This window comes from Canis lupus, chromosome 3 (genome assembly GCF_048164855.1).
Source record: "Canis lupus baileyi chromosome 3, mCanLup2.hap1, whole genome shotgun sequence".
Lineage (NCBI taxonomy): Eukaryota > Metazoa > Chordata > Mammalia > Carnivora > Canidae > Canis > Canis lupus.
The window spans coordinates 6,479,787-6,504,414 of record NC_132840.1 but is presented as its reverse complement, the minus strand read 5'-3'; the positions used below and the strand labels follow the sequence as shown (position 1 = coordinate 6,504,414).

The 24,628-nt window shown below is 39.3% G+C and overlaps 1 protein-coding gene across 3 annotated transcripts; it reads left to right on the top strand.

Moving 5' to 3' along the window:
* The first annotated feature begins 1,124 nt into the window (after positions 1-1,124).
* Positions 1,125-24,536, top strand: NAE1 (NEDD8 activating enzyme E1 subunit 1). 3 transcript variants are annotated; one of them, XM_072814333.1, is made up of 20 exons: positions 1,125-1,256; positions 4,803-4,906; positions 4,994-5,054; positions 6,702-6,732; positions 7,495-7,566; positions 8,106-8,185; positions 9,202-9,311; positions 11,766-11,875; positions 13,068-13,130; positions 13,532-13,595; positions 14,173-14,264; positions 17,166-17,225; positions 17,314-17,447; positions 19,211-19,286; positions 19,576-19,615; positions 21,439-21,525; positions 22,059-22,151; positions 23,359-23,473; positions 23,560-23,609; positions 24,294-24,536. In XM_072814333.1, exons 1-20 carry the CDS (start codon positions 1,204-1,206, stop codon positions 24,401-24,403), a joined length of 1,605 nt encoding a protein of 534 aa, XP_072670434.1. In that variant the 5' UTR covers positions 1,125-1,203; the 3' UTR covers positions 24,404-24,536. The 3 variants fall into 3 exon arrangements, with proteins under 3 accessions (XP_072670434.1, XP_072670436.1, XP_072670435.1); XM_072814334.1 differs by lacking the exon at positions 1,125-1,256 and adding an exon at positions 1,563-1,700; XM_072814335.1 differs by lacking the exons at positions 4,803-4,906; positions 4,994-5,054; positions 6,702-6,732; positions 7,495-7,566 and having other exon boundaries at positions 1,189-1,256; positions 8,150-8,185.
* The last annotated feature ends 92 nt before the right edge of the window (positions 24,537-24,628 follow it).

The following is a 24,628-nucleotide window of genomic DNA, read 5'->3' as shown; positions in this document are numbered from 1 at the left end:
ATCCATGGATGCTGGGTAAGGGCTAGGGAAGTCATAAGAAGTTGTGCCCCACCCCGATCCTGGGGACAGCACCCAGGGAAATTGCATCCATCATCTCACTCCATCATTACTGTCTAACAGTCCCTCCTCCCATCCCCATCCCAGGGTGGGTTCAAGGCTGGGATCTGTACTCATTTTCACCTTATTTTAGGCAATTTTTAACCTGAGGTGCCTGTAGGGTCTAGGAGATAGAAGGGAACAAGAACAAACCCTCATCTCCCTCCCTGCTCCTCTTCTGGCTTCCTGTCTCCTCTCCCCCTTTCTCTTGGGGTAACTCTCTTCCTTGGCAGCTATCCTCTTCCTGAGAAGTGACTCTTTACAGAAAGTAGAGGGCTTTACATTCTTTCTTGCGTTTATATTCACGGGGGCGGGGGGAGCTCATGACCTTGCCCCTACTGTCTCTCAGGCCTCCCCTGATCATGTCTTACCCTTCACCTGACTCCCTACATCACACTTCCTTTGGAGCCTCCATCCTGCCATGCCTTCTCTGCCTCCCAGGAATGACACCCGGTGTTCCTTCTGCTCAAAACATTCTTTGTCCACGCGATGTGAAACATTCCTGGAAAAGAGGAGGAGTGGGTAGCGTTCCTCCGTGCACCTTTCAGGACTCCAGCTTCCCTCTATTTATAGGAGAGCCTGTGACCTTCTCAAGAACAGGGCCAGGTACCTATTTGTCTTTGGATCTGCAGCTGGGAGCAACTAACTTTGTGATTTGAAACAGCCCCTCCTGCGGGCTCGTTGCAGGAGAGGGTGGAAGCAATGAATGGCCAGTAAGGATCATAATAGTGAAGGTTATTATCTACACAAGAGAAATAGGAGACCCATTTATCCTGACTGCACAGAGGGACAGAGGATTTGAGAGGTAAGAGCAAGTTTCACAAACAGTACGTGGTTAAAAACCAAACGTGCCGGGTCCCAGAGCCCGAGGGGCCCCCGGTGACTGCAGGTACAAAGCTAGGACCGGGGGACCCGCAGGGCTCCAGCCCCGGGCCCAGGCCGGCGGCGGGCTCGGGCCGCGGGCTCCCAGGCTGCCGGCCACGCGTGCGCAGTGAGGCGGTGGCGCCCCCTACCGGCGGCGGCGACAGGCGCTCAGTGCGCCTGCGCGCTCGCGGAGGTGGCGGCGGCGCTCGGCGGGGCTCGGCTGTTCGCGCGGCGGGTGCGGCCATGGCGCAACCGGGGAAGCTGCTCAAGGAGCAGAAGTACGACCGGCAGCTGAGGTGAGCCGGGGCTCCCCGAGCCGGGCGGGCGGCCGGCGGGCTCCCCTGCGTCCTGGCCGGGCCTGAGCGAGCGGGCGGCGCGTCGGGCCTCCTGCAGGCCTCCCTGGGCCGGGCCGGGCCGGGCAGTCCGGGGTCCGGGGTCCGGGGGGCGGGGGGCGGGCCGGCGGGGCTCGGCGGGGCTCGGCGGGGCGGGCGGCCTGGGCCCGGGCGCCCCCGGGGGTCCGCGTGGAGTGCGGCTCGAGGTCCGCGGCCCCGCCGGCCCCGCCTCGCTGCGCGCCCGCCGCTCGGGTAGCAGAGTCGGGGGTCGGCCGCACCCCCCGGGCCGCCCAGGGCGGGGCTCGGCCCGGCCCGCGCCGTCCAGTCGGAGTAGATGCCCGTCGGTGTGAGCCGCGGATGGAGCGACCACATTTTCTAGTAGCCACGTTAAAAAAGAAGAAGAAACAGGTGAAATTCATTTTAGTACATTTAACCCAGTATATCCACAATATTACCATTTTCACACTTAGTATAAACATTTATTAGGGATATTCCCGCCCCCCCCCGTCTTGGAAATCTGGCATTTTACACTTTTAGGCACATCTCAGTTCCGACTTGCCAGCCTCATTTTTCAGTGCTCAGTAGCCAGATGGAGTTAATGGCTACTTTAGTGGACACTGCAAGTCCAAGCCATCAGGCAGGTCCTTGGCTAATTCCTCTCCCTTTCCTTTACTCCTACACTCCACATTTCTTATTTATTGAGCATCTTTTTTTTTTTTAAGAAATTTTATTTATTCATGAGAGACACAGAGAGAGAGAGAGAGGCAGAGACACAGGCAGAGGGAGAAGCAGGCTCCATGCAGGGAGCCCGACGCGGGACTCGATCCCGGGTCTCCAGGATCACACCCTGGGTCAAAGGCAGGCACTAAACCGCTGAGCCATCCAGGGATTCCCCTACTGAGCATCTTCTACGCATTAAGGCAATGGAAGTAACACAAATGCTTGGTCCCCACCCCTTTTGGAGCCCCCCCCCCCCCCAAGCACAGAGAAGTTACAGTATGTCCCTATATGTCCCCTGGAACTCCCATATGCACCTATAGCCTCTTCCTGCATTAGGGCCTTTGGGCACTTAAGCCTGAGAGCATCTTTTTTTTCTTTTCTTTTTTAAGATTTTATTTATTTATTTGAGAGAGTGAGAACACAAGCAGAGAGGAGCAGGAAAGGGAGAAGCAGGTTCTCTGTCAAGCAGGGAGCCTGATGTGACTCGATCCCAGAATCCTGGGACTCTGACCTGAACCGAAAGCAGATGCTCAACCAGCTGAGCCAGCCAGGAACCATTGAGAGCATCTTTGAAGCAGACGTTCTCTTGGCATTGTAGATGGGGAAATAGCCTTGGAGAAGTTAGATAACTGGCCCAGTCTCCCCTGTATTTGGGTGAGGATGTAAACATAGGCCCTTCTTGCCTTTTCAGAGCCTGTTCTCAGGCACATCCCTCTGCTCCCAAGCTTCTGGGAAAGGAAGCAAGGTGACAGAGCTCTTGTAATCAACTTGTGTTGTTTTGTAAATTCTTAGCATTGGTTGTGGTTTTTTTTTGTTTTTGTTTTGTTTTTATTTATTTATGATAGTTACAGAGAGAGGCAGAGACACAGGCAGAGGGAGAAGCAGGCTCCATGCACCGGGAGCCAGACGTGGGATTGGATCCCGGGTCTCCAGGATTGCGCCCTGGGCCAAAGGCAGGCGCCAAACCGCTGCGCCACCCAGGGATCCCAGCATTGGTTGTGTTTTGAATTCAGATATAACCATACAAGACAGATCTGAGAAGATATTTTATATTACTAAGTAACTGCAATAAAAGAGAGGTTTTTTTGTTTTGTTTTTAAGATTTTATTTATTGATTCAGGAGAGACACAGAGGCAGAGACAAAAGTGGAGACATAGGCAGAGGGAGAAGTGGGTTCCCCGCGGGGAGCCCAATGTGGGACTTGATTCCTGAACTCCAGGATCACACCCTGAGCCATCACACACTAAGCCACCCAGGTGTCCCACAGAAGAAAGTTTTTGCTGAGTCTAATTCGGTTAAGGACCAAATTTTACTTTTCATAGCTGCAGTCAACAAGGCCGTGCTATTCATAGTTAGGCCTGCAAGGGAGCTAAGAGGATTGATTTCTTATCTGGCCTCTTTCTTGAAACACATTACCTAGAGATGCACCAATATTCTCTTAGGCTCACTATCTGAATACCCAAACATCCATCCACCAGATTTGTCAGGTGTGTTCTGTGTGCCCTACTTTCATAGAAAAAACTAATGTTTCCAGTTTCTCTGGTTCTTCTAGGCTATTCCTCCATTCATTTGACAGCTGTTCAATGATCACTTACTCTGGGCAAGGCAGTATGCCAGGCATTGGGGCTCCAGTGGTGCATGTAGGGAGTTATCTGGGCCCTCATGGAGCTTAGAGTGGAATTGAGAGATGAATGTTCCTCAAATAAAAAAAAAAAAAATTTGAAGTAGTTCTGATGTGCTCTGGAGGGCATATTGGCTACACAACGGAATCTGCTTTAGATCAGGTGTCAGAGGAAGCACATTAAAGCCTCAGTCCTCCAGACTGTGGCATTTTTCTAATGATTTTTGTACTTCCTATACTTAGAAGAAAAGACTGTAGGCTTTCTGGGTGAAGGTAACCAGATTGGGCCAGATGCCATGATGCATGTATGATCATGCTCCTTGCCTCGCTAATGATATGCCAGTGCAAATCAGGTTATAACATATTTCTAATCCTTATTATATCTTTGTGTTTGTTAATGTATGCATTTATTAATCATGCTATTAAAATGAGCATTGGGTATTATATTTTAAAGCACTCCTTTAGAAGTCAATGTGAGACTTTTCAGATAACGATAATTCAGTTTTCTTGGTAAAGCTTTCCTCACTCTTGGAGATATTACAGGGGTAAGTTCTACGTCAAGATCTTAAATATACTGGGCCTATATAATTTTTTTTTTAAGATTTTATTTATTTATTCATGATAGACGTAGAGAGGGAGAGAGAGACAGAGACACAGGCAGAGGGAGAAGCAGGCTCCATGCAGGGAGCCCGATGCAGGGCTCGATCCCGGGACTCCAGGATCGCGCCCTGGGCCAAAGGCAGGCGCTAAACCGCTGAGCCACCTAAGGATCCCCTGGCCTATGTAATTTAAAGAGAAATGAAATAGAGAACAAAATAGGTTTTAAGTCTAAGGCAGTTCTTTAATGTTAATGAATATATCTAAAATATCTGTTCTGTATGTTATCTGGCTTGAAAAGAGTAATGGACAAGGAGCTGGAAGACCAAGTTTTTAGTACTGATTTGATCCCCTTCTAATCATGGGAGGCATCAGCCTGTCTGAGTCTTAGGTTACTCAGCTACGTAATCACTATAACCCCTGCTGTTCTTCCTGTCTCACGTGTTTACCATGGTTATCACATCAGCCATTCTGTGCAAGAACACTTTGAAGATCAAAGATCACTATGCAAACAAGAAAGTTGCATTTGTATGAAAGTTTGAGAAATGTCAAATTTGTGTCTTGTTTTGTAGGTTGTGGGGTGATCATGGGCAAGAGGCTTTAGAATCTGCTCATGTTTGCCTAATAAATGCAACAGCGACAGGAACTGAAATTCTTAAAAACTTAGTACTACCAGGTAATGTAGTTCTGTGATTGTAAATTTACTCCTTACAGTTTTGAACTAGAAATATGTGTTCTTGACTGACTCTGTTTGGTCTTCCAGGTATTGGTTCATTTACAATTATTGATGGAAATCAGGTCAGCGGAGAAGATGCTGGAAATAAGTATGTTCTATTCTTTTCAAACACATGTATGTTAGGGAAGGCAGTTCACTGTCACAGGAGAGTAAGGCCTAAATCCCAACTTCACCTCCTCAATCAAGGTGACTTGACTCTCAGGTGGAAATAATCCCCGTGTTTAGGATTATGGTGAAGGTGAAGTAAATCAGTATAGGTAAAGTGTTAGCACAGTGTCCATCAGGCCGTTAATAAAAGGTACCCAGCATTATTGTCTTCATTGTTGTTATTAGTGCAAAGGAGCAGTCATTATTCCTTGATCTGTGAAATCTAGACAATTTCTAAGTCCTTGCATTGATTCCTAGGGGTTAGTACATAATTTAAAATAATTGTATTTTTGAAAAAAATATTTTCAGATTATAAGAATAATAACTACCTTTTATTTGTGTTTCTTCTGAGCTCAGTCCAGGCACAACTCTCTGTACATTCCTTTGCCTCTGCTGCTTTAGAGATGGCCTGTATGTTATTTTTTAAAGATGATCACAATACAGACTTGCAAAGCATTCCCAGATTTGAATTACGGGCTCTTTTCAGGGATTTGGAGGCTGGAATCTCTCATTATATATATATATATTTTTTTTTTTTAAAGATTTTTATATATATGTTTTTTAAGATTTTATATATTTTTAAGATTTATATATATATGTTTTTAAGATTTTATTTATTTATCATGAGAGACGCAGAGAGAGAGAGAGGGGCAGAGACATAAGCAGAGGGAGAAGCAGGCTCCATGTAGGGAGCCTGATGTGAGACTTGTGATCCTGGGTCTCCGTGATCATGACCTGAGCCGAAGGCAGACGCTCAACTGCTGAGCCACCCAGGCGTCCCTCTCTCATTATATTTGTTAGTGTATGACAACAGTGAGTTCATACAGGAAAGTTGGAATTTAGTTTGTATTGAGCTTTGATACTTTTTCTTTGGGTGGTAGTATATCTACAGCAGTGCCCTTTTTTTCTGTAAAAAAAAAAAAAAAAAAAGTCCTATTATCTTTGCTTACTTGGTTGGTTAGAGCAGCATGTGATAAGAATAAGGTTTCTTTTTCTTATGGAGCCACTGATTTTGTGCTACAAAATGGCACCCTGCCTCAGATCTGGGCTTTGAGATATGACAAGGGTATGTGTAGGAAGAAACCTGAATAAGTCTGTTATAGTTAACCTGCAAAAGCAAGCAGTTGAATATAGCATTTCCCAAGTATAGTCTGTGGAGCACTGGCTCTAGGAAATGTTAATAGCTGCTAAATGAGCAAATGGATTCCACGGTCAAATGAGTTTGGGAATGGGCCAGATGAAGTTAAACATTTCTATAATACAAGGCCTTAATAACATGTGTTATATTTATTATGAATTTCCAGGAGGGAAATATATAGTATATCCCCAACTTTGTAAAAACCAGGGAATTTTTCTTCTCTCACAGTATCTTATGAAATTTATATTCTGTGGTACTGGCTTTGGTAACATTGATTAGCCTGGGCTTTGATTATAAGTTTCATCCTGTTATCATCCTCTAGGAAGGCTATTATAATCTAGAATCAAAATATAGTTAGTGTTATTATATGAAGGAAATATACCTGGTGTAACAAATAACCTTTCCTTTGTAGTCAAAGAAGCCCTTAATTTTTCTTTAATTCTATTCTAGTTTTTTCCTTCAAAGAAGCAGCATCGGGAAGGTAAACCATCAGTTTATTATAGAATATAGTTGCATGTGAGCATCTAATGCTCTATGTTTTGATTGCTTAAAAAGCCTTGACTTTTCAAGAGATTATTTCTTCTCTGAGAAAAAAGTTAAATTAGCTCTTTTTTTTAATCTTGCAAATCTTTATATACTTGGTAGTTTAAGAACTTAAAAGTACTGTCTTATGTTTTTATGCTGTATCCTGTAATAAAGCTAAACCTTGAGTTCAATATAAGTTGTAAATGTTTAGAGGATGGAATATTCTGGTTAGCAAGGTTTGTTTTTTTGTTTGTTTGTTTGTTTGTTTTTGGTTAGCAAGGTTTTTAAGAGTTAGATAGCATATCTTTTATTTTTGTATGTTCCATATTAAAATTCTTACAAAGCCATAATAGTCAACATAGTACAATATTCTGGATGGAAATGACTATTTCTTTGATTTACCTCTCTCATATAGGATTGTAAATGTAGGAGGTTACAGTGAGTCTAAACTTGGTCCAGAATATGTCTGCCTGCTACCCAAGGTTTTCTGGTCATTTGCCTAATCAGAAAAGTTGGGTACAAATAATATAGTCACTTAAGTAGTTTTTAAAGTAATACTACAGTTGAGCCTCAGCTTAAATACTACAAAAAGCCGAGTTAACATATCTATGCATGAAATTTGGGTATTTTTTAATATGCTTGCTTAATCTGTAATGTGAGGGGTTACATTTCAACCAAATTTTTTCTAATTTAAGTCAAATGCTTTGTTTTTAAAAAGAACCGAGCTCAAGCTGCCATGGAATTCTTACAAGAATTAAATAACGATGTCTCTGGGAATTTTGTGGAAGAGGTATATATGTATACATATTATTATTTTTATGTGGAAGTGTAATTTTTTAATAATTCAAAGCCCTAAGAATTTAGAATTTTAAGTTTATTTATTTTAATAATCTCTACACCCAATGAGAGGCTTGAATTCATGACTCTGAGATTAAGAGTCCCATGTTATACTGAGCCAGCCAGGCACCCTAGCATTTAGAATTTAGAATCTTTGTATATTTATTTTTTTAAAGATTTTATTTATTTATTCATGAGAGAGACAGACAGAGAGAGACAGAGACACAGGCAGAGGGAGAAGCAGGCTACATGCAGGGAGCCTGATGCAGGACTCGATCCTGGGATTCCAGGACCACGCCCAGGGCTGAAGGCAGGCACTAAACTGCTGAGCCACCCAGGGATCTCCTGTATATTTATGTTTAATTGAGAGTTGAATTACTTTAACATTTGAGTCTAGCATGTTGCCTCATTTGCTCAAAAATAGTTTAACTGTTTCTGCCATGTTTAATATGATTGTGAAATTGTCGAATTTTTTTCCTGTGTCCTATTTAGAGTCCAGAAAACCTTCTAGACAATGATCCTTCATTTTTCTGTAGGTTTACCATTGTGGTTGCAACTCAGCTTCCTGAAAGGTAAATTTTTATGTTAATTTGTTTTTATTTTAGTCTTGTTAGATTTGCATAGTTTTGTTTTCTCTACAAAATCTCTACTTTTATTTTTTTTTTAAGAGTCATTTCTTTATTTGAGAGAGAGAAATTCGTATTTCTAAATTACAGTTCGGGGCGGGGTTGGCAGAGAGAGAAAAAGAATCCCAAGCTGACTCCTCACTGAGCATGGAGCCTGATGTGGGGCTTTTGATCTCACGACCCTGAAATCATGATCTGAGCCAAAATCAAGAGTCAGATACTTAACCGACTGAACCACCAAGTGCCCCTGTAGTTCTTAGAATTCTTAAACTCCACAGAAATGTTTAATGGGAAGTGCTTATAAATCCCCAACATCAAAAAGATAGGGAAGAGAAAATACTAAGCTATGAAATTTTTCTTAATATATATTTAGAGCAATTAAATTAATCTTTTTTTTAAAGATTAATTTATTTATGATAGAGGGAGAGAGAGAGAGAGAGAGAGAGAGAGAGAGAGGAGGCAGACACAGGAGGAGGGAGAAGCAGGCTCCATGCATGGAGCCTGACGTGGGACTCGATCCCAGGACTCCAGGATCGCGCTCTGGGCCAAAGGCAGGCGCTAAACCACTGAGCCACCCAGGGATCCCAAACATTGGTATTTTTTTGATGAAAAAAACTAGTTAGAATTATAGAGTGTGCTTGGGAATGTACCTAAGGGTTTTGTAAATATTTTCCTCTTTGTTATGGAAATGTTTAGGAAGTGTCTTTCAATAACATTTTCCCTAACACAAAAGAGGTTGCTTTCATATCCTTCTAGTCCAAAAGATACATTTACTGTGAGACTGCTGCAATTGTGGAAATTGCTTGTTTTTCCAGTGCGTCCATGACCTGCTTGTATAAATTTAATAGGTGTATATCTTTGCATTTATTACTTAGTAAGAAAGTTGCTTTACTTTAGGGTATTTTCATGTTTGGCATATAACCATTTGCTTAAGTTCTTATTTATTGTGCTTTCCTTTACAGTACATTACTACGTTTAGCAGATGTCCTCTGGAATTCACAAATACCTCTTCTGATCTGTAGGACATATGGACTAGTTGGTTATATGAGGATCATTATAAAAGAACATCCAGGTAAAACTGTTGCACATATGGAGCTTGCCATTGGTTGCTTTAAGCTACAGTTTTAGAAACCTGACAGTTTAGAAAGTCAATTTTAAATTATAAAGTATGGGGCACCTGGGTGGCTTAGTGGTTGAGTATCTGCCTTCAGCTCATGTTGTGATCCCAGGGTTCTGGGGAGCCTGCTTCTCCCTCTGTCTATATATCTGTATCTCTATTTTTGTCTCTCAGGAATAAATAAATAAAATCTTTTAAAATAAAATAAATTACAAAGTTAATTTGTAACTGCACAACTCTGGTTACAGTTTCAGAATGACAATCAGAATCAACAGACATTAATCTAACATTTCCTTTAACTTGGCATTTATAGGATACAAAGCAGGAGATACAGCAGGTATAGCTGCTTCATCTTATTAGGAAGCCTAATAAAAAGCAAGTCCGTATCTTTTTTTTTTTGCCTCCTAACCCACATAGGGTATGTAGGACTGACTGCTACAGGTGAGGGCCAAAGCATGTGGGTCACAGTGTCATATAGACGACATACCACCTTTTCTCTACCAATCTTTCATTCCATTCTCATAGAGGCATTAAGCTCCCTCAGTTCAGGTATAGTTCTACACAATAAGCAAGGCATTTACCTAACTACTACTCCAAGGAAACAGTGTTATAGGAGACTGATGTCATACGTAGGCAAGCTTGCATCAGCTCAAGGATGATATTAGCCCTTTACTTACAAATTTTTTTAAAAGATTTTATTTATTTGAGAGAGGGAGAGGGAGAGAGAGAATCTCAAGCAGATTTCTGACGTGAGGCTCAATCTCATGACCCTGAAATCATAACCTTAGCTGAAACTGAGTCGGACACATAACTGACTGTGCTCCCCGGCCACCCCTTACTTACAATTTTTTAAAAAATTTTATTCATTTATTCATGAGAGACAGAGAGACAGAGAGAGAGAGAGAGAGAGAGAGAGAGAGAAGCAGAGACATAGGCAGAGGGAGAAGCAGGCTCCACAGAGGGAGCCTGACGTGGGACTTGATCCCAGGTCACCAGGATCACGCTGCGGGCCGAAAGCGGCACTAAACCGCTGAGCCACCTGAGCTGCCCACAAATTTTTAATTCTATATCATCATCCAGTTTTCATTCAGTATTCCTACATTGCTCTAAGCCAGGTACTCTGCTAGTGTAGTGATAGCCATTGGTGTTGGTAGTATCACTGGGGAGTAGTATCTGCTCAAGCAGTTAGGGGTTGGCTTGTGGTAGGGGGTAGGCTCCTGGCAGGTGGTAGTAGGCTCTTTAAGAGTTCTAAGTTGGAAAACAAAACAAAAAAAAAAGAGTTCTAAGTTGGAGAGTGACAGGGTGAAAATTTTATTTCAAATGTGTCACCCTGAAGTGGGGTAGAGAATGAATGGATTTGAAGGGGCAAATATTAGAGGCAGGAGTTGGTGTTAGGAAATTTACAGTGGTGTAGCTAGGTGGGGAGACAGAAACTGAGCCCCTGACCTAAAGCAGATATTATAAGGATAGGGAAGTGAAGGTAGTTAATAATGAGAATTAATGTTGCCAGCTGTGTGGCTGCCTTAATGTGGATTATTTCATATAATATTTCTAAAATCCTCATAAAGTATTGTATCCACTTTTTTGCAGATGAGGATGCTGAGGCACCAGAGAGATTATTTGCCTAAAGTCACACAGCTGGCAAATGACAGAACTAACTTTAGCTCTAAACACACACTGAAATTACACATTCCTATACTACCCCCATATGGAGAAGTGTGATATTAGGACATGTGGCATGACAGATGTTGGTCAAGGATGTTGGTCAAGGAAGTCAAGGATAGGGGCGCCTGGCTGGGTCAGTCAGAAGAGCATACAACTCTTGATCTTGGGTTTGTAAGTTTGAGCCCCACATTGCATGTAAAGATTACTTAAAAATGAAATCTTAAAAAAAAAAGAAGTCAAGGATAATCATCAGGTTTCTAGGAAAGAGGTCTAGGTAGGTCATGATGATGTCTTTTGAAGACCACAGGAGGTTAAGTGCTATCCAAATACATACTTTATCAGTTTTGATCTTTTTAAATTATAATAGCAAGAAAATTCAGCTCCAAAGGAATTTTGAGTTTACTTTTATTAAACCTATAGTCCACTTATAATTTGTGCAGTTAGTAAAATGTGAATATATATGTGTATGTAAATTTATCTCGATAATGAACAGAAAAGGGGTGCCTGCTGGGCTTATTAGGTGGAGCATGTGACTCTTGATCTTGGGGTTGTGAGTTCAAGCCCCCACATTGGAGCTTACTTTGAAAAAATAAGTAAAGTCCATTCCTTGGTGGGAAAAAGAAAGAGAAAAAAAACCTATAGGTCCTACGCGCATTTAGAAATTATAGATTTCTTAAGTCCCTGTAATGTAGTGTATTCCAGAAGTATTATTAAAGAAATTTACCTTTTGGGATTGTTTCATAGTAATAGAATCTCATCCAGATAATGCATTAGAGGATCTACGACTGGATAAACCATTTCCTGAACTGAGAGAACATTTTCAGTCTTATGATTTGGATCGTATGGAAAAAAAGGTTGGTAGTACGTATGATTTTATTTATAGGTTAAAAATTTTTTTTACGTATGGTTTTTTAATTACACCACAGTGAGAAAATATTATAAATATTCATATTCTTGTCATGCAGACTATATAACACATTGTATTTTTTTTCTTTTTAAAGATTTTATTTATTCATAGAGAGAGAGAGAGGCAGAGACACAGGCAGAGGGAGAAGCAGGCTTCATGCAGAGAACCCGACGTGGGACTCGATCCAGGGTCTCCAGGATCACGCCCTGGGCTGCAGACGGCGCTAAACCGCTATGCCACCGGGGCTGCCCATACTTAATGTTTTTGAAGTAAATTTGTTTTCCACCAAAATTGGAAAAGCTTTGGTCAAGAAATTGGACATTTAACATATCCCAGCAGCCTCTTCATGGCCCTTTTGTAAGCAATTAGATGTACACTTTAAAAAGTGTAAATTTGGAGTGGGTGTTTGTTGAAATTGATTCCTCTTGAAAGTTATTTTTAGTGTTTGAAGAATTACCAAGGCAACTCTGTATTTCATTATAGAAGTAATGATATTTATAATAGACTATGTAACTTAAGGAGTATTTGTTTTTTTTTCCTGCTCATGTACTAATTAAAATGCAGGTATTTGTTTCATCAGAAAACAGAGTTTTCTCAGTCTAGGGTTGGTATCTGAAATCAAGAGATTTGAGCTTTCTTTTTTGGGTAGCAGTCTCTGAGACTGTTTTCTTGCTGGTAAAATGGGGACAATCATAGTACAAACCTTCCATATTAGGATTAAATTGGATACTCCTTCTAAAAAAGTTAATAAAGCAATTTTCTTAACCCAGTTCACTTTTCTCCATTCATTATATTACATGTCCTGGGAGATGATCATAAACACTGTTGTATTTGTTGAAAATGAGATGATGTGGGGATCCCTGGGTGGCTCAGTGGTTTGGTGCCTGCCTTCAGCCCAGGACGTGATCCTGGAGACCCAGGATCAAGTCCCACATCGGGCTCCCTGCATGGAGCCTGCTTCTCCCTCTGCCTGTGTCTCTGCCTCTCTCTCTCTCTCTCTCTCTCTGTCTCTCATGAATAAATAAATAAAATCTTAAAAAAAAAAAAAAAGAAAGAAAATGAGGTGATGTGATAAAGAATAAATGTAAAATAGTTAATGTTAACTAATTCATTTTCCTTGATTTTTCTTTCATTTTTAGGATCATAGCCATACTCCATGGATTGTGATCATAGCCAAATATTTAGCACAGTGGTATAGTGAGGTATGTCCTTTTTTAAAAACACAAATTTCTTGTGTGACTCTATTTTCAACTTATCATAAAGGATCTCATTGGAGAAGAGTGAGGGGAGATTCTTTTCCTTAAGTGCTTAAATGGGAGGTGGTTACTTTTCTGTTTAAATCTCACAGTTCCTCTTTTGATACTGATATTTTTATTAATAAAATGAAATATCAATAAACATCATTCTGAAACTGAAGTGGGGAGTGAATGTAGAGAAATGGTGCACAGTTTTTGTTTTCTTTCAAGTCAGCCTCTGATTTTACTGAGGTATGTATTTGCTGATAAAATCTTATGTGGATGGGAGAATGGGGGAAGTTTTGCACTCTCAGTTTCCATGTTTTGATTTTTTGTAACTAGAATTTAAAAATTTTCAACCAATTTAGACAAATGGACGAATACCTAAAACGTATAAGGAAAAAGAAGACTTCAGAGATTTGATTAGACAAGGTAATATGATGAGATGTAACTGAATGTTGTATAAAGTTTGAGAAGCAAATTGCTTGAATCTGTTTATTGGATTTTTGTCAGCAGCTTTGTCAGACAATGCCATCATGAGCTTGTATTTTATTTTTCCTCAGGGGAGGCTTAGGAGCCGCTCATCGTATAGTTTTTTAAATGACTAATGATAGTTTCCTCATCAGTAAATGAGGAACTGGGGGCTGCTGATACCTACCTCATGGGTTGTTGTGAGGATTCATTCATACAATAAAATGTGAAGTACGTTTAACAGTGTCTGTTACAGAATAAAAACTCAATAGAGGTGAGCTACTAATATTAATTTTAAGAAATGACTAATGATAAGCCTGTTTCTTAAGTTTCAATATCCAATCCTCCCTTTAAGATCTGATGAGGTTAGGGCAACCTTTTCAGGTCCCCTCCTTCTTTGGGACTTTGTATCAGTAAATAAACTTTACTATTGATTAAAAAAAAAAAAAAATCCTGACAAGGTTATTTCCATAATGTTAGGGAGAGCAAAGGGGTAAAAATAGGGCTATATTTTGCTAACCAATTTCTATTTTATTAGGAATTCTAAAGAATGAAAATGGGGCTCCGGAAGATGAAGAGAATTTTGAGGAAGCTATTAAAAATGTGAACACAGCCCTAAATACAACTCAGGTATTAAAAGTGTTACTGAAGAATTCATACAAGAAAAGTGTTTTCTGAAGTTCTCATGTGAAATAGTTGATCTTAAGACTTTTTAAAAAAATTATTTACTGTAGAGAAAGAGAGCGAGCGCATGTGTATACTTGTGTGTGTGCATGTGTGCATGAGCTGGGGGCGCAGCACCGGGGAGAAGAAGAGGGAGAGAATCCCAAGCTGACTCCTTGCTGATTGTGGAGCCTGATGCCAGGCTCCATCTTGTGACCCTGAGATCATGATCTGATCTGAAATCCCAAGTTTAGTCCTTAACTGACTGAGCCATCCAGGTACCTTGATTTTAGATTTAAGTAAATATTTCCTAAATTGTAAAGTTGTTAGAAATTAATATTTATAATATAGATTGAATCTTATTTTAAAAAGACTCTGCATCATCCTTGTTAAAATGGATGTCAGTGCTTCAGCATATAATAGTGTCATTTTTTTATTTATATAAATTTTTTTTTAAACATTTTATTTATTCATTCATGAGAGACAGAGAGAGAGGGAGGCAGAGACACAGGCAGAGGGAGAAGCAGGCTCCATGCAGGGAGCCTGACATGGGACTTGATCCCAGGTCTCCAGGATCAGGCCCTGGGCTGAAGGCAGTGCTAAACCGCTGAGCCACCCGGGCTGCCCTAAAAAATAAATATTTATATAAATTATTTGAAGTACATGATTTGTGAATAGTCACAGTTTGGGTGTAGGAATTATATAATGAGGGTGATATTTTGCTGGCCCAAAATAGTACTGCCTGAAAGTTAAATCTTACCCTGCATTTTCTCGTGACAGTAGTTGTTTGGCTATAATGTTCTTTTTTTTTTTTTTTTTTTTTTTTTTTTTAATGTAGGATGTTCTTTTTTTTTTTTTTTTTTAAGAATTTTATTTATTCATTCATGAGAGACACACCCAGAGAGAGAGGCAGAGACACAGGCAGAGGGAGAAGCAGGCTCCATGCAGGTAGCCCGATGTGGGACTTGATCCAGGGTCTCCAGGATCACACCCCAGGCTTCAGGCGGCGCTAAACCGCTGAGCCACCGGGGCTGCCCTAAATGTAGGATGTTCTTAATGAAGTTGTAAAATATTATTTGGAGGATGACTCAGTTTAGATGCCCTTTGTTTTGTTGTTACAGTCTTACCAGTGAAGTTTTTGGGAAATTTCAATAACACAACTGTTTTTTTTTTTTTTTTTTTTAAGACTTTATTAATTTATTCATGAGAGACACAGAGAGAGAGAGGCAGAGACACAGGCAGAGGGAGAAGCAGGCTCCATGCAAGGAGCCTGACATGGGACTTGATCCCGGGTCTCCAGGATCACGTCCTGGGCTGAAAGCGGATGCTCAACTGCTGAGCCACCCAGGTGTTCCCACAACTGGTATTTTAAGATAAGAATCTTTTTATGGGCAGCCTGGGTGGCTCAGCGTGTTAGTGCCGCCTTCAGCCCAGGGTGTGATCCTGGAGACCCGGGATCAAGTCCCATGTCAAGCTCCTTGCATGGAGCCTGCTTCTCCCTCTGCCTGTGTCTCTGCCTCTCTCTGTCTCTCATGAATAAATTAATAAAATCTTAAAAAAAAAAAGTAAAGTTTTAAAAAAGAATATTTTTATAATTTAAAATGGTAAAAAATGCTGCCTTTCACATTAAGAAAGCACATCAGCTGTCATTACAAACTTTTTGGAGACGATGAGGTAGTGTTGTGAATAATTAAAAGTGTATTCTTTGTCAGTTTTCTGGGGTGATGAAAATTTTCTATAGTATCTTAATTGAGGTGATGATTAGAAGGACATGCATAGTAATCAAAATGCATCAAGCTATACCTTTAAGATTGATTTCACTGAATGTAAAATTTACCCTGATTTAAAAGAAAAAAAAGTTCTCCTAAGAACTTTTTTTTGATTAGTAAGCTTAGAAAACAGATAAATATACCAGGTGCTATCAACAAAATTTGAGCTGAGCAGAGCAGAGGGGCAGAGCATGAGGATGAGGAGTTCTAGGATCAGGAGGGGGCTGTTGAGATGTTTTGAGCAAGGAGCGGAGTGACCTGATTTATATTTCTAAAAAGTCATTTGGGCTCTTGCGAAGAGAATAGACCATGGGGAACTGGAAGCAGAAGCAGAGAGACCAGTTAGGGTTACCAGTAAGAAATTTCTTTTTTCCTCACAGCTGTAGAATCAAAGCCTACAACTTCTGTAGTTGTTATTAATGCATGATGATTTTGCCAGCATTAGAAGTACTTATTTAACTATTTAGTTTTTTTCAGAGTTGTTGTCTCCAATAGTTACTAACTTAGGGTGTAAGGGTTGCAAATTTTTGACAAGATGGAGACACACGAAGGACTACAAATCTAGCTTACTAGTAATGTCTGAAATCTTTGTTATATCTTCAAATGTAACTATATGGAAAGATTTACTTTGACTCTTTTTTTACTCCATGTATGATGGAAGAGAACAGGTCAGTCTTTAATGGTGTCAACAGTGGGCAGGAAAGGACTTCCTTCCATTCTCTCTTATCTCTTCAAATCTCTGTCTAGTACTGATTCTCAATAAAAGTCTAAGCACAGGGGCATCTGGGTGGCTCAGTTAAGTGTCTGCTTTTGGCTCAGGTCATGATCTTAGGGTCGGAGGATCCTGGGATCTCGAGTGGGGCTCTGTTCTCAGGGGGGAGTCTGCTTTACCTTCTCCCTCTGCCTCTTCCCCTCATCCCACTTGTGTGCTGCCTTTCTCTTTCTCTCAAATAAATAAAATTTTTTTTTAAAGTCTAAGCACATCAGAAGTTTGTATTTGATTAGAATGTAGCAATTCAAAGAACTTATTTGGGGAAATACTGAAAATATAGATGGGCACATTCTTAGAATAAGTAAATGTTTTGTGTTCCTTTGTTAGATCCCAAGCAGTATTGAAGATATATTTAATGATGATCACTGCATAAATATCACCAAACAGGTAACAACCAAAAGTAAATAGTGCCCTCTTAACCTTTGGGTCAAATTCAGATGCCACTTAATACTAATTTTTTTCCTTAATCTTTTAGACTCCATCATTTTGGATTTTAGCTCGTGCCTTAAAGGAATTTGTGGCCAAAGAGGGTCAAGGAAATTTACCTGTTCGAGGCACAATTCCTGATATGATCGCAGATTCAAGCAAATATATAAAGCTGCAAAATGTGTAAGTCACTGTTTTCAAACTATGTTACTGAAAAATTGACCTGTTTATAGTACAGATGAACATATTTTACCACTCTAATGGAATTCAAATGCAAGCTGGTCACAGTTTCTTTAAAAATAAGCTAAAAAACTTAGTGGGCAGATTTTTTAAAATAGATTTTACTTTTGGAGTAGTTTTATGTTTACAGCAAAATTGAGCAGAAAGTACTGAGTTCCCATGTACTGACTAGGGGGCAGATTTTTTTTTTTCATATTTCATGATAAAAACCTAATACTTGAGCACTTAACTCTTTGCTATGAACCACTCTATGTATTAACCGATTTACTGTTTACAACAACTCTATGAGAGAGATGATAATTATCCCAGTTTTATATATGAAGAAACTGAAACATCGAAAAGGTAATTTATTCAGTCAAATAGCTGGGAAATGGCAGAACCAGGATTTGAATCCATGAAACCCAGCTCTATACTCCTTTTTTTTTTTTTTTTTTTTTTTTTAATTAAGATTTACTTATTGGGGTGCCTGGGTGGCTCATGTAGTTGGGCATCTGCCTTCAGCTCAGGTCATGATCTCAGGGTCCTGGGATTGAGCCCCACCTTGGGCTCTCTGTTTAGCGGGGAGTCTGCTTCTCCCTCAACTCTCCCTGTGTGCTTTCTCTCTCTCTCAAATAAATAAATTAAATCTTTTTAAATAATAAAAATAAAAAGATTTATTTGTTTTTAGGGAGGGGGGAATGGGGCAGAGAGAGAGGGAGAACCTCAAGCAGACTCCCCACTGAGTGCAGAGGTTGAGGCCCTGGGTGGGCCCTGACACAAGGCTCAATCCCATGACCCCAAGATCATGACCTGAGCTGAATCCAAGAGTCAGACACTCAACAGATTGTACTCCCCAGCTCTATACTCTTAATCATGGCCCTATAGGAACTTTTATCTGTAACTTAAAACTTTGAAGTTTTTAGTTTGATGAATTTTTTATCATAATGTTTCATAATTTAAAGAGTTTGTGACGAGATAGACAACAGCTATCTAGACGTCACTACCCTGAACCTAGATAGACTGTCATAAGTATGAGTGTCAGTGGATATTATCCTTATGTAATTTAGGCATGTTGCTGATGAATCCAGGGCTACTGGCTTGGGTTCCTCAAGGACCAAGTGATGTCACACAGACCTCTGTTCTTTAGACATACTGCATTCTTCACCTCAGCCACTGTCTACCTAACACATCTTTGTGGTCCTAGCCCAAAAGTTCAGTAACTTCAAACCTGGGCAGTCAGTTGAAGATACACAAGTCTGACCTCACATTGGAGGTAGTCCGCTTTGCACTGATCATCTTCAGAGTGAAAATATAAATAGATTCAAAGGTTTGCATGAATTTGTAGATAGACAGTTTTGAAGTATTTAACTCCTTGGATTTAACTTCAAGGTTATAAATCATGTTCTTCAGTAACATATTTTGTCAGGTCCCCTCAGAAGCATGGATCATGCTTCATGGATCCCTCTAGGAGGGTAGTTTTAAGATGCTATTAATTATAGAGGGAATCCAGGTATTAGTAGATTCCAAGAGTCCACCATCAAAAACAGGAGGGCTCCCAGCCCATAGTAGCTGCTGCTGGTAGCATTTCCATGGCGTTTTCACGTTTTGTGTTGCCAGACCAGTATTTTTTTCATGAAAAGGAAAGAAATTTCTTTGCTTCATGGTAATATTTATATATTGCTAATTTTAAATTTTGTTTAAAGCAGCTGTTTGTTGTTCTTTTCCAGTTACCGTGAAAAAGCAAAGAAAGATGCTGCTGCTGTGGGTAATCATGTTGCCAAATTGTTGCAGTCTATTGGCCAGGTAAGCTGTGGAACTGAGTGCACTGTGCCTTTGTCCTGACTGTGTAACCCCAGGAGCCAAAAGGTTTAGAGATAGAGGATTTGGCACTGCTTCTAGGCTTCTTAGGTGGGATCTCTCTCACTTACCTCCCTAATGAGAAAGGCCTTCACTAAGGAAACAAGGTGTTTTTACACTGCTCTTCTAGCATGTGGGGAAAGCCTCCCTATCTCCCAGGTATTGGCTTTGTGTTGCATCCTGTGTTCATCTCCTCTTTTATACTGCAGCAAAACTAGTATTTCTCTCTTTACAGGCACCAGAGTCCATTTCAGAGAAAGAATTAAAATTACTCTGTAAGTCCCCTTGAATTAATTTCCTTATTTTGCTTGATAAAAATGTTTCCAGGAATTTTCAATGGTATAGATAAGAAATACTGAATAAGAATTGTGGGGTTTTTTTTCCTCATAATATAGTAAATCAAGAGGGTGTTTTAAGACTGGGTCAGAGGGATGCCTGGGTGGCTCAGCGGTTGAGCATCTGACTTTGGCTCAGGGCGTGATCCCTTAGTCCTGGAATTGAGTCCCACATTGTGCTCTCTGCATGGAGCCTGCTTCTCTCTCTGCATATGTTTCTGCCTCTCTCTCTCTCTCTCTCTTTCTGTGTCTCTCATGAATGTATAAATAAAATTAAAAAAAAAAAAAAAGACTGGGTAGAGCTAGAGCATATCTATGGCAGTGCTGAAAAGACATGAAGGTCAATTGAAAACTGTCATTAATACAGAATTATTTTCAGCTTAAATAATTTGGGAAAGTTTTATCTGACTTGGGAAGTGAAGTCTTGAGTCACATGTATATTGAAAGTATTGGTTTAGGCCAGTCGCGGTTGCTCAGTGGTTTAGCACTGCCTTCAGCCCAGGGCCTGATCCTGGAGACCCGAGATCGAGTCCCACGTCGGGCTCCCTGCGTGGGGCCTGCTTCTCCTTCTGCCTGTGTCTCTGCCTCTTTGTGTCTCTCATGAATAAATAAATAAAATCTTAAAAAAAAAAAAAAAAAAGTGTTGGTTTAAATACTCACTTTGATCTGTGTTAAATGACTGTGATGGAATTAAGAATTTTGCCATCCAGTTTCAGAATGGGTCAGCTCCTAAGATCTTCTTGAAAACTACTCAGGCGGCCCAAAGCATATTATTTAAGCATTAATTTGAGAATAATAAAATTTGTTCTACATGCCGTCTGAGAATTTTTCCTTGTAGCTACTGCCATTAACTTCTGCAAAAGTCTAGATTTTATATGTTCCCCAGCCTTAAAATACATTTATCCAGTTTCTCCCTTTCATGACTCTTCCTTAGTGCTTGTTGAGGCTTAGTTTCATGTTTTGTTTCACTACTAATCTCATACCTTGTTTCTGCATTTGTGTTTGTTGTACTAGATTATATGATACCAGATTAAAGCTGGATATTAGGTACTTGAGGGTTTATTCTGGTCTCTCTACTTTGGGGGTATGTTTGAAAATTTACAGAATACAAAGTTATTTTTTTAAGATTTTTTTAAAGATTTATTTGTTTATTCATGAAAGACACACAGAAAGAGAGGCAGAGACATAGGCAGAGGGAGAAGCAGGCTCTCTGCAAGAAGCCCAGTGCAGGACTGGATCCCGGACCCTGGGATCACGCCCTGAGCTGAAGGCAGACAGTCAACTGCTGAGCCACCTGGGCATTTCAATACAAAGTTTTTTTAAAGGAAGTTTTATGTACACAAAGAGCATAATATATATATTGCTCTCCTTTAGGACTACTTAACCATAAGAATGATAAAAATGACTATTCACTCAGTTCTGTCAGGCATTGTGCTAGGTATGTACTTTATACACTTACAGATTGGATACATAGAACTACTTTCAAAGGTAATATTATCCCCGTTTTACAAATGAAAGCAAGCTCAGAGAGGTGCCAGCACCTACTTACCCAGTGCTGAGCTGGTTGTAGTGCCAAGGATATGAATTTCAGATGATTTGTCTTCTAGTGCCTTCTCTGCTAACTATTAGAGCCAAAGAGACATTTCTTCTCATTTCCATGTCTTTAAAGAGTATATACAAAATTTCCTGTTCTTAGAGTGACTTGTGATTTGGAATATTCACATCTCAACTGTTTACTTCCATAATGTCCTTCCTGTGTTCAGGCACCAATTCTGCATTTCTTCGAGTGGTAAGATGTCGATCCTTAGCTGAAGAATATGGCTTGAATACAATTAACAAGGATGAAATAAGTAAGTATAATAACTTTTTGGTGCTAGGTTATTAACTTTAATTAATTTTAGAGATATAAATAAATATTTTGTGTATAATAGTGAGTATATGATGATAGTTTGCAAGATAATGTAAATATTGTAGTGTAAATTTTATCCTATAAACCAAGAAGTAGTCATATTTCCAAGTAGTCATAACTGCAAAATGAAAATTTAATATATACATGAAATCATATTTAGGTTACTAAGTAAGTTGTGTGATTATGAGGAAGAGCTAAAGTCAGCACATTACTACATTAAGAGAGATGATGGAAAAAAAAAGAGATTATGTGACTATAGCTAATAGTCTTTAAGAACATTTGGTTTCATCTTAATGTATTTCCCTCTTCTTTTATTTTAGTATTATTTATCATTTTCTATTTTATTGTCACAAAATATTTAAATTTTGTGATAGATTTGCCTTGTATCCTGAAACTGAGTATATAGTAAATTCAGTTCTGCATTATTTTTATGTAATCAATTCAAATTATATAGAATTTTTTTTTTCCTTTCAGTTTCCAGCATGGACAATCCAGATAATGAAATAGTATTATATTTAATGTTACGGGCTGTTGATAGATTTCATAAACAACATGGTAGATATCCAGGTAAGAATAGCAATCTCATTATCATATACAATGAAGTCTTGAATAAATACTTAAATTGAATTAAATCTGTCACTACCTCTTGACCTTGGGTGAGTCACTATTTCCAAGTCTCAGTTCTCTCATTTATGGAATGGCAATAAGAGTGTCTACCTTTGGATTGAAAGAGTTATGTGGGTGATATATGAAAATTAACACACTACATGGCACCTTGTTAGTATTCAATAAAGGATTGGTATTATTATTAGGAAGGTTAGTGATGGTTTCTAAACTAGAGGGCTTAAAAAATATGATTTGTTTTAGTAATACTTGAATATTACAGCAATTGTATTTTTCCTTCCAGTAGTAATAATAATAGCTTACCTTTGGAGACATTATAGTATAATCATTAAGAACTGCCTGGGCCCATATCCCAATATTGCTACTTAGGAGCAAAGTAACTCAGGCAAATAACTTCATCTGTCTGTACAACAATTTTCTTACCTGTAAATGGGGATAATAATAGTACCTACTTCATAGGGTTGTTCTGAGGATTACATCAATTAATATATAGGGTATTTAGAACACTGTCGAGCATTTGTTATTGTTCAATAAATGTCACCTATTATAGCTTTATGTCTTCATGAAGTACCATTTAATCTCTTGGAAATGGATAATAAACACAATTTTTTTAGGGCTGGAGGGGTACAAGGAGAGGCAAAGAGAATCTTAAGCAGGTTCCACGCCCACGAAGAGACTGACATGGGGCTTGATCTCAAGACCCTGAGATCATGACCTGAGCCAAAATCAAGAGTTGGATGCTTAAAACAGCCACCCAGGGATACCAAGCACCATAATTTTTATACAGGGTATAAAGCAGACATTACTCTCTTATTCATTCAATTCTTCTGTCAGATTATTATTGAGCACCAACTATGTGTCAGATACTCTTGATCCTAGGTAAATAGTATCTAGTAAACAATAAAGCAGACTTACCAAACTTGAATTTTTAATAGGTTTCAGATGGTTTCTTTGATTGTTATAGTTTGGGATAGTTGTAAATATTGGTCTCATACTTATCCTCATTTTTTTTTCTCATTTTTGTTCTTTCTTCAGTTTCACACCTTACTATTTTGACTAGAACACCTAAAATTGGACTGAAAAAGGTAGCCATTGGTTTTGGATTTCATTATTCATTTTAATGAAAATTAATTTACATATGTATTTTTAGGAGTATCTAACTACCAAGTTGAAGAAGATATAGGAAAGCTGAAGTCTTGTCTCACTGGCTTCCTTCAGGAATATGGATTATCTGTAATGGTGAAAGATGATTATGTCCATGAATTGTGAGTATTTTTTTAGGGCAGATGAGAGATAATACTTGTCCTGTCATAAGGCTAATCTAAGTTTACGTCTCTGTTCTTTTCTGTAGTTGCCGATATGGAGCTGCTGAGCCACACACCATTGCTGCATTCTTAGGGGGTGAGTTCCATAGATGAGAAGACTAGCATCTGTGGTTACACAGTAAAGAAGTTTTGTTTTCTGAGCTCTTTTAACAAGGGGACTCAGTGAAGCAGGATGTTGTCTTGTTTAGATTATTTCACTGGTCTCTCTCTGCTTTCCACCCTCACTGCTGTCCATCTTAAAGTGAAGAGTCCATGATCTTTCTAAAGGATAGCTCTGATCATGTCTCTCACTTAACCTACCCTCTGTCACTTAACCTACCCTCTGTCCTGTCAATACACACGTACACTACAATGATCTTCAGAAAACAAGAACAGAGTCCTTTATTTGACATTAAAAACACAGTGTTCTGGTTCCACTCAGCCTTTCTGGTTTTTTCAAGTTACTTTTCCTAGAGACTGTTTTGACTTAAAATATCTGGTCAACGATTTGAAACCACCATAATACTTCATTCTTTTAAACTGTGGCATAATATCCCAAAGTGTGAATATATAGGACAAAATTTTCATTTCCTCTACTAACATAGTTGTAAAGAATTGCAGTCCTTGGTTTTGATGTGACTCAGTAAGCTATGCCTGTTTTGGCTTATTGTTAAAACACTTTTGCTTTGGGAAAGGAAAGGTTTTCTTTACAGAATTGAATATTTTTATATAACTTGAAATTTACCTTTTTCAGATTTGCTTTTCTCTTTTTTCCTTACAGGAGCTGCTGCTCAGGAGGTTATCAAAATAATCACCAAACAATTTGTAATTTTTAATAATACTTACATTTATAGTGGCATGTCACAAACTTCAGCAACTTTCCAGTTATAGAATAAGCACCCCATGTAGTGTGTTAATGATTTAAGCTGTACTTGCCTTCAGTTTGTGCTCTAGTCTGTAAACTTCTAGTAAGGGAGAACTGTTAAATTGTTTCCTTAATAAACATTTTTCTCATTTGTAATAATGTAGTCTTGTTCTTTGTGGGGGAAGGGGAAAGGAAACAGTGTTTTTCTGAGAATAAAAGCTATCTATTTTTAATTGAGTTTATTATTTATG

Bases quoted from the DNA above. Each gene is read 5' to 3' on its own strand.
- NAE1 (XM_072814333.1), top strand. From the start codon at position 1,204: ATGGCGCAACCGGGGAAGCTGCTCAAGGAGCAGAAGTACGACCGGCAG. The intron at 8,186-9,201 runs GTAAATTTTTAT...TTTCCTTTACAG, and splicing joins GCAACTCAGCTTCCTGAAAG to TACATTACTACGTTTAGCAG. The intron at 21,526-22,058 runs GTAAGTATAATA...TTTTCCTTTCAG, and splicing joins AATTAACAAGGATGAAATAA to TTTCCAGCATGGACAATCCA.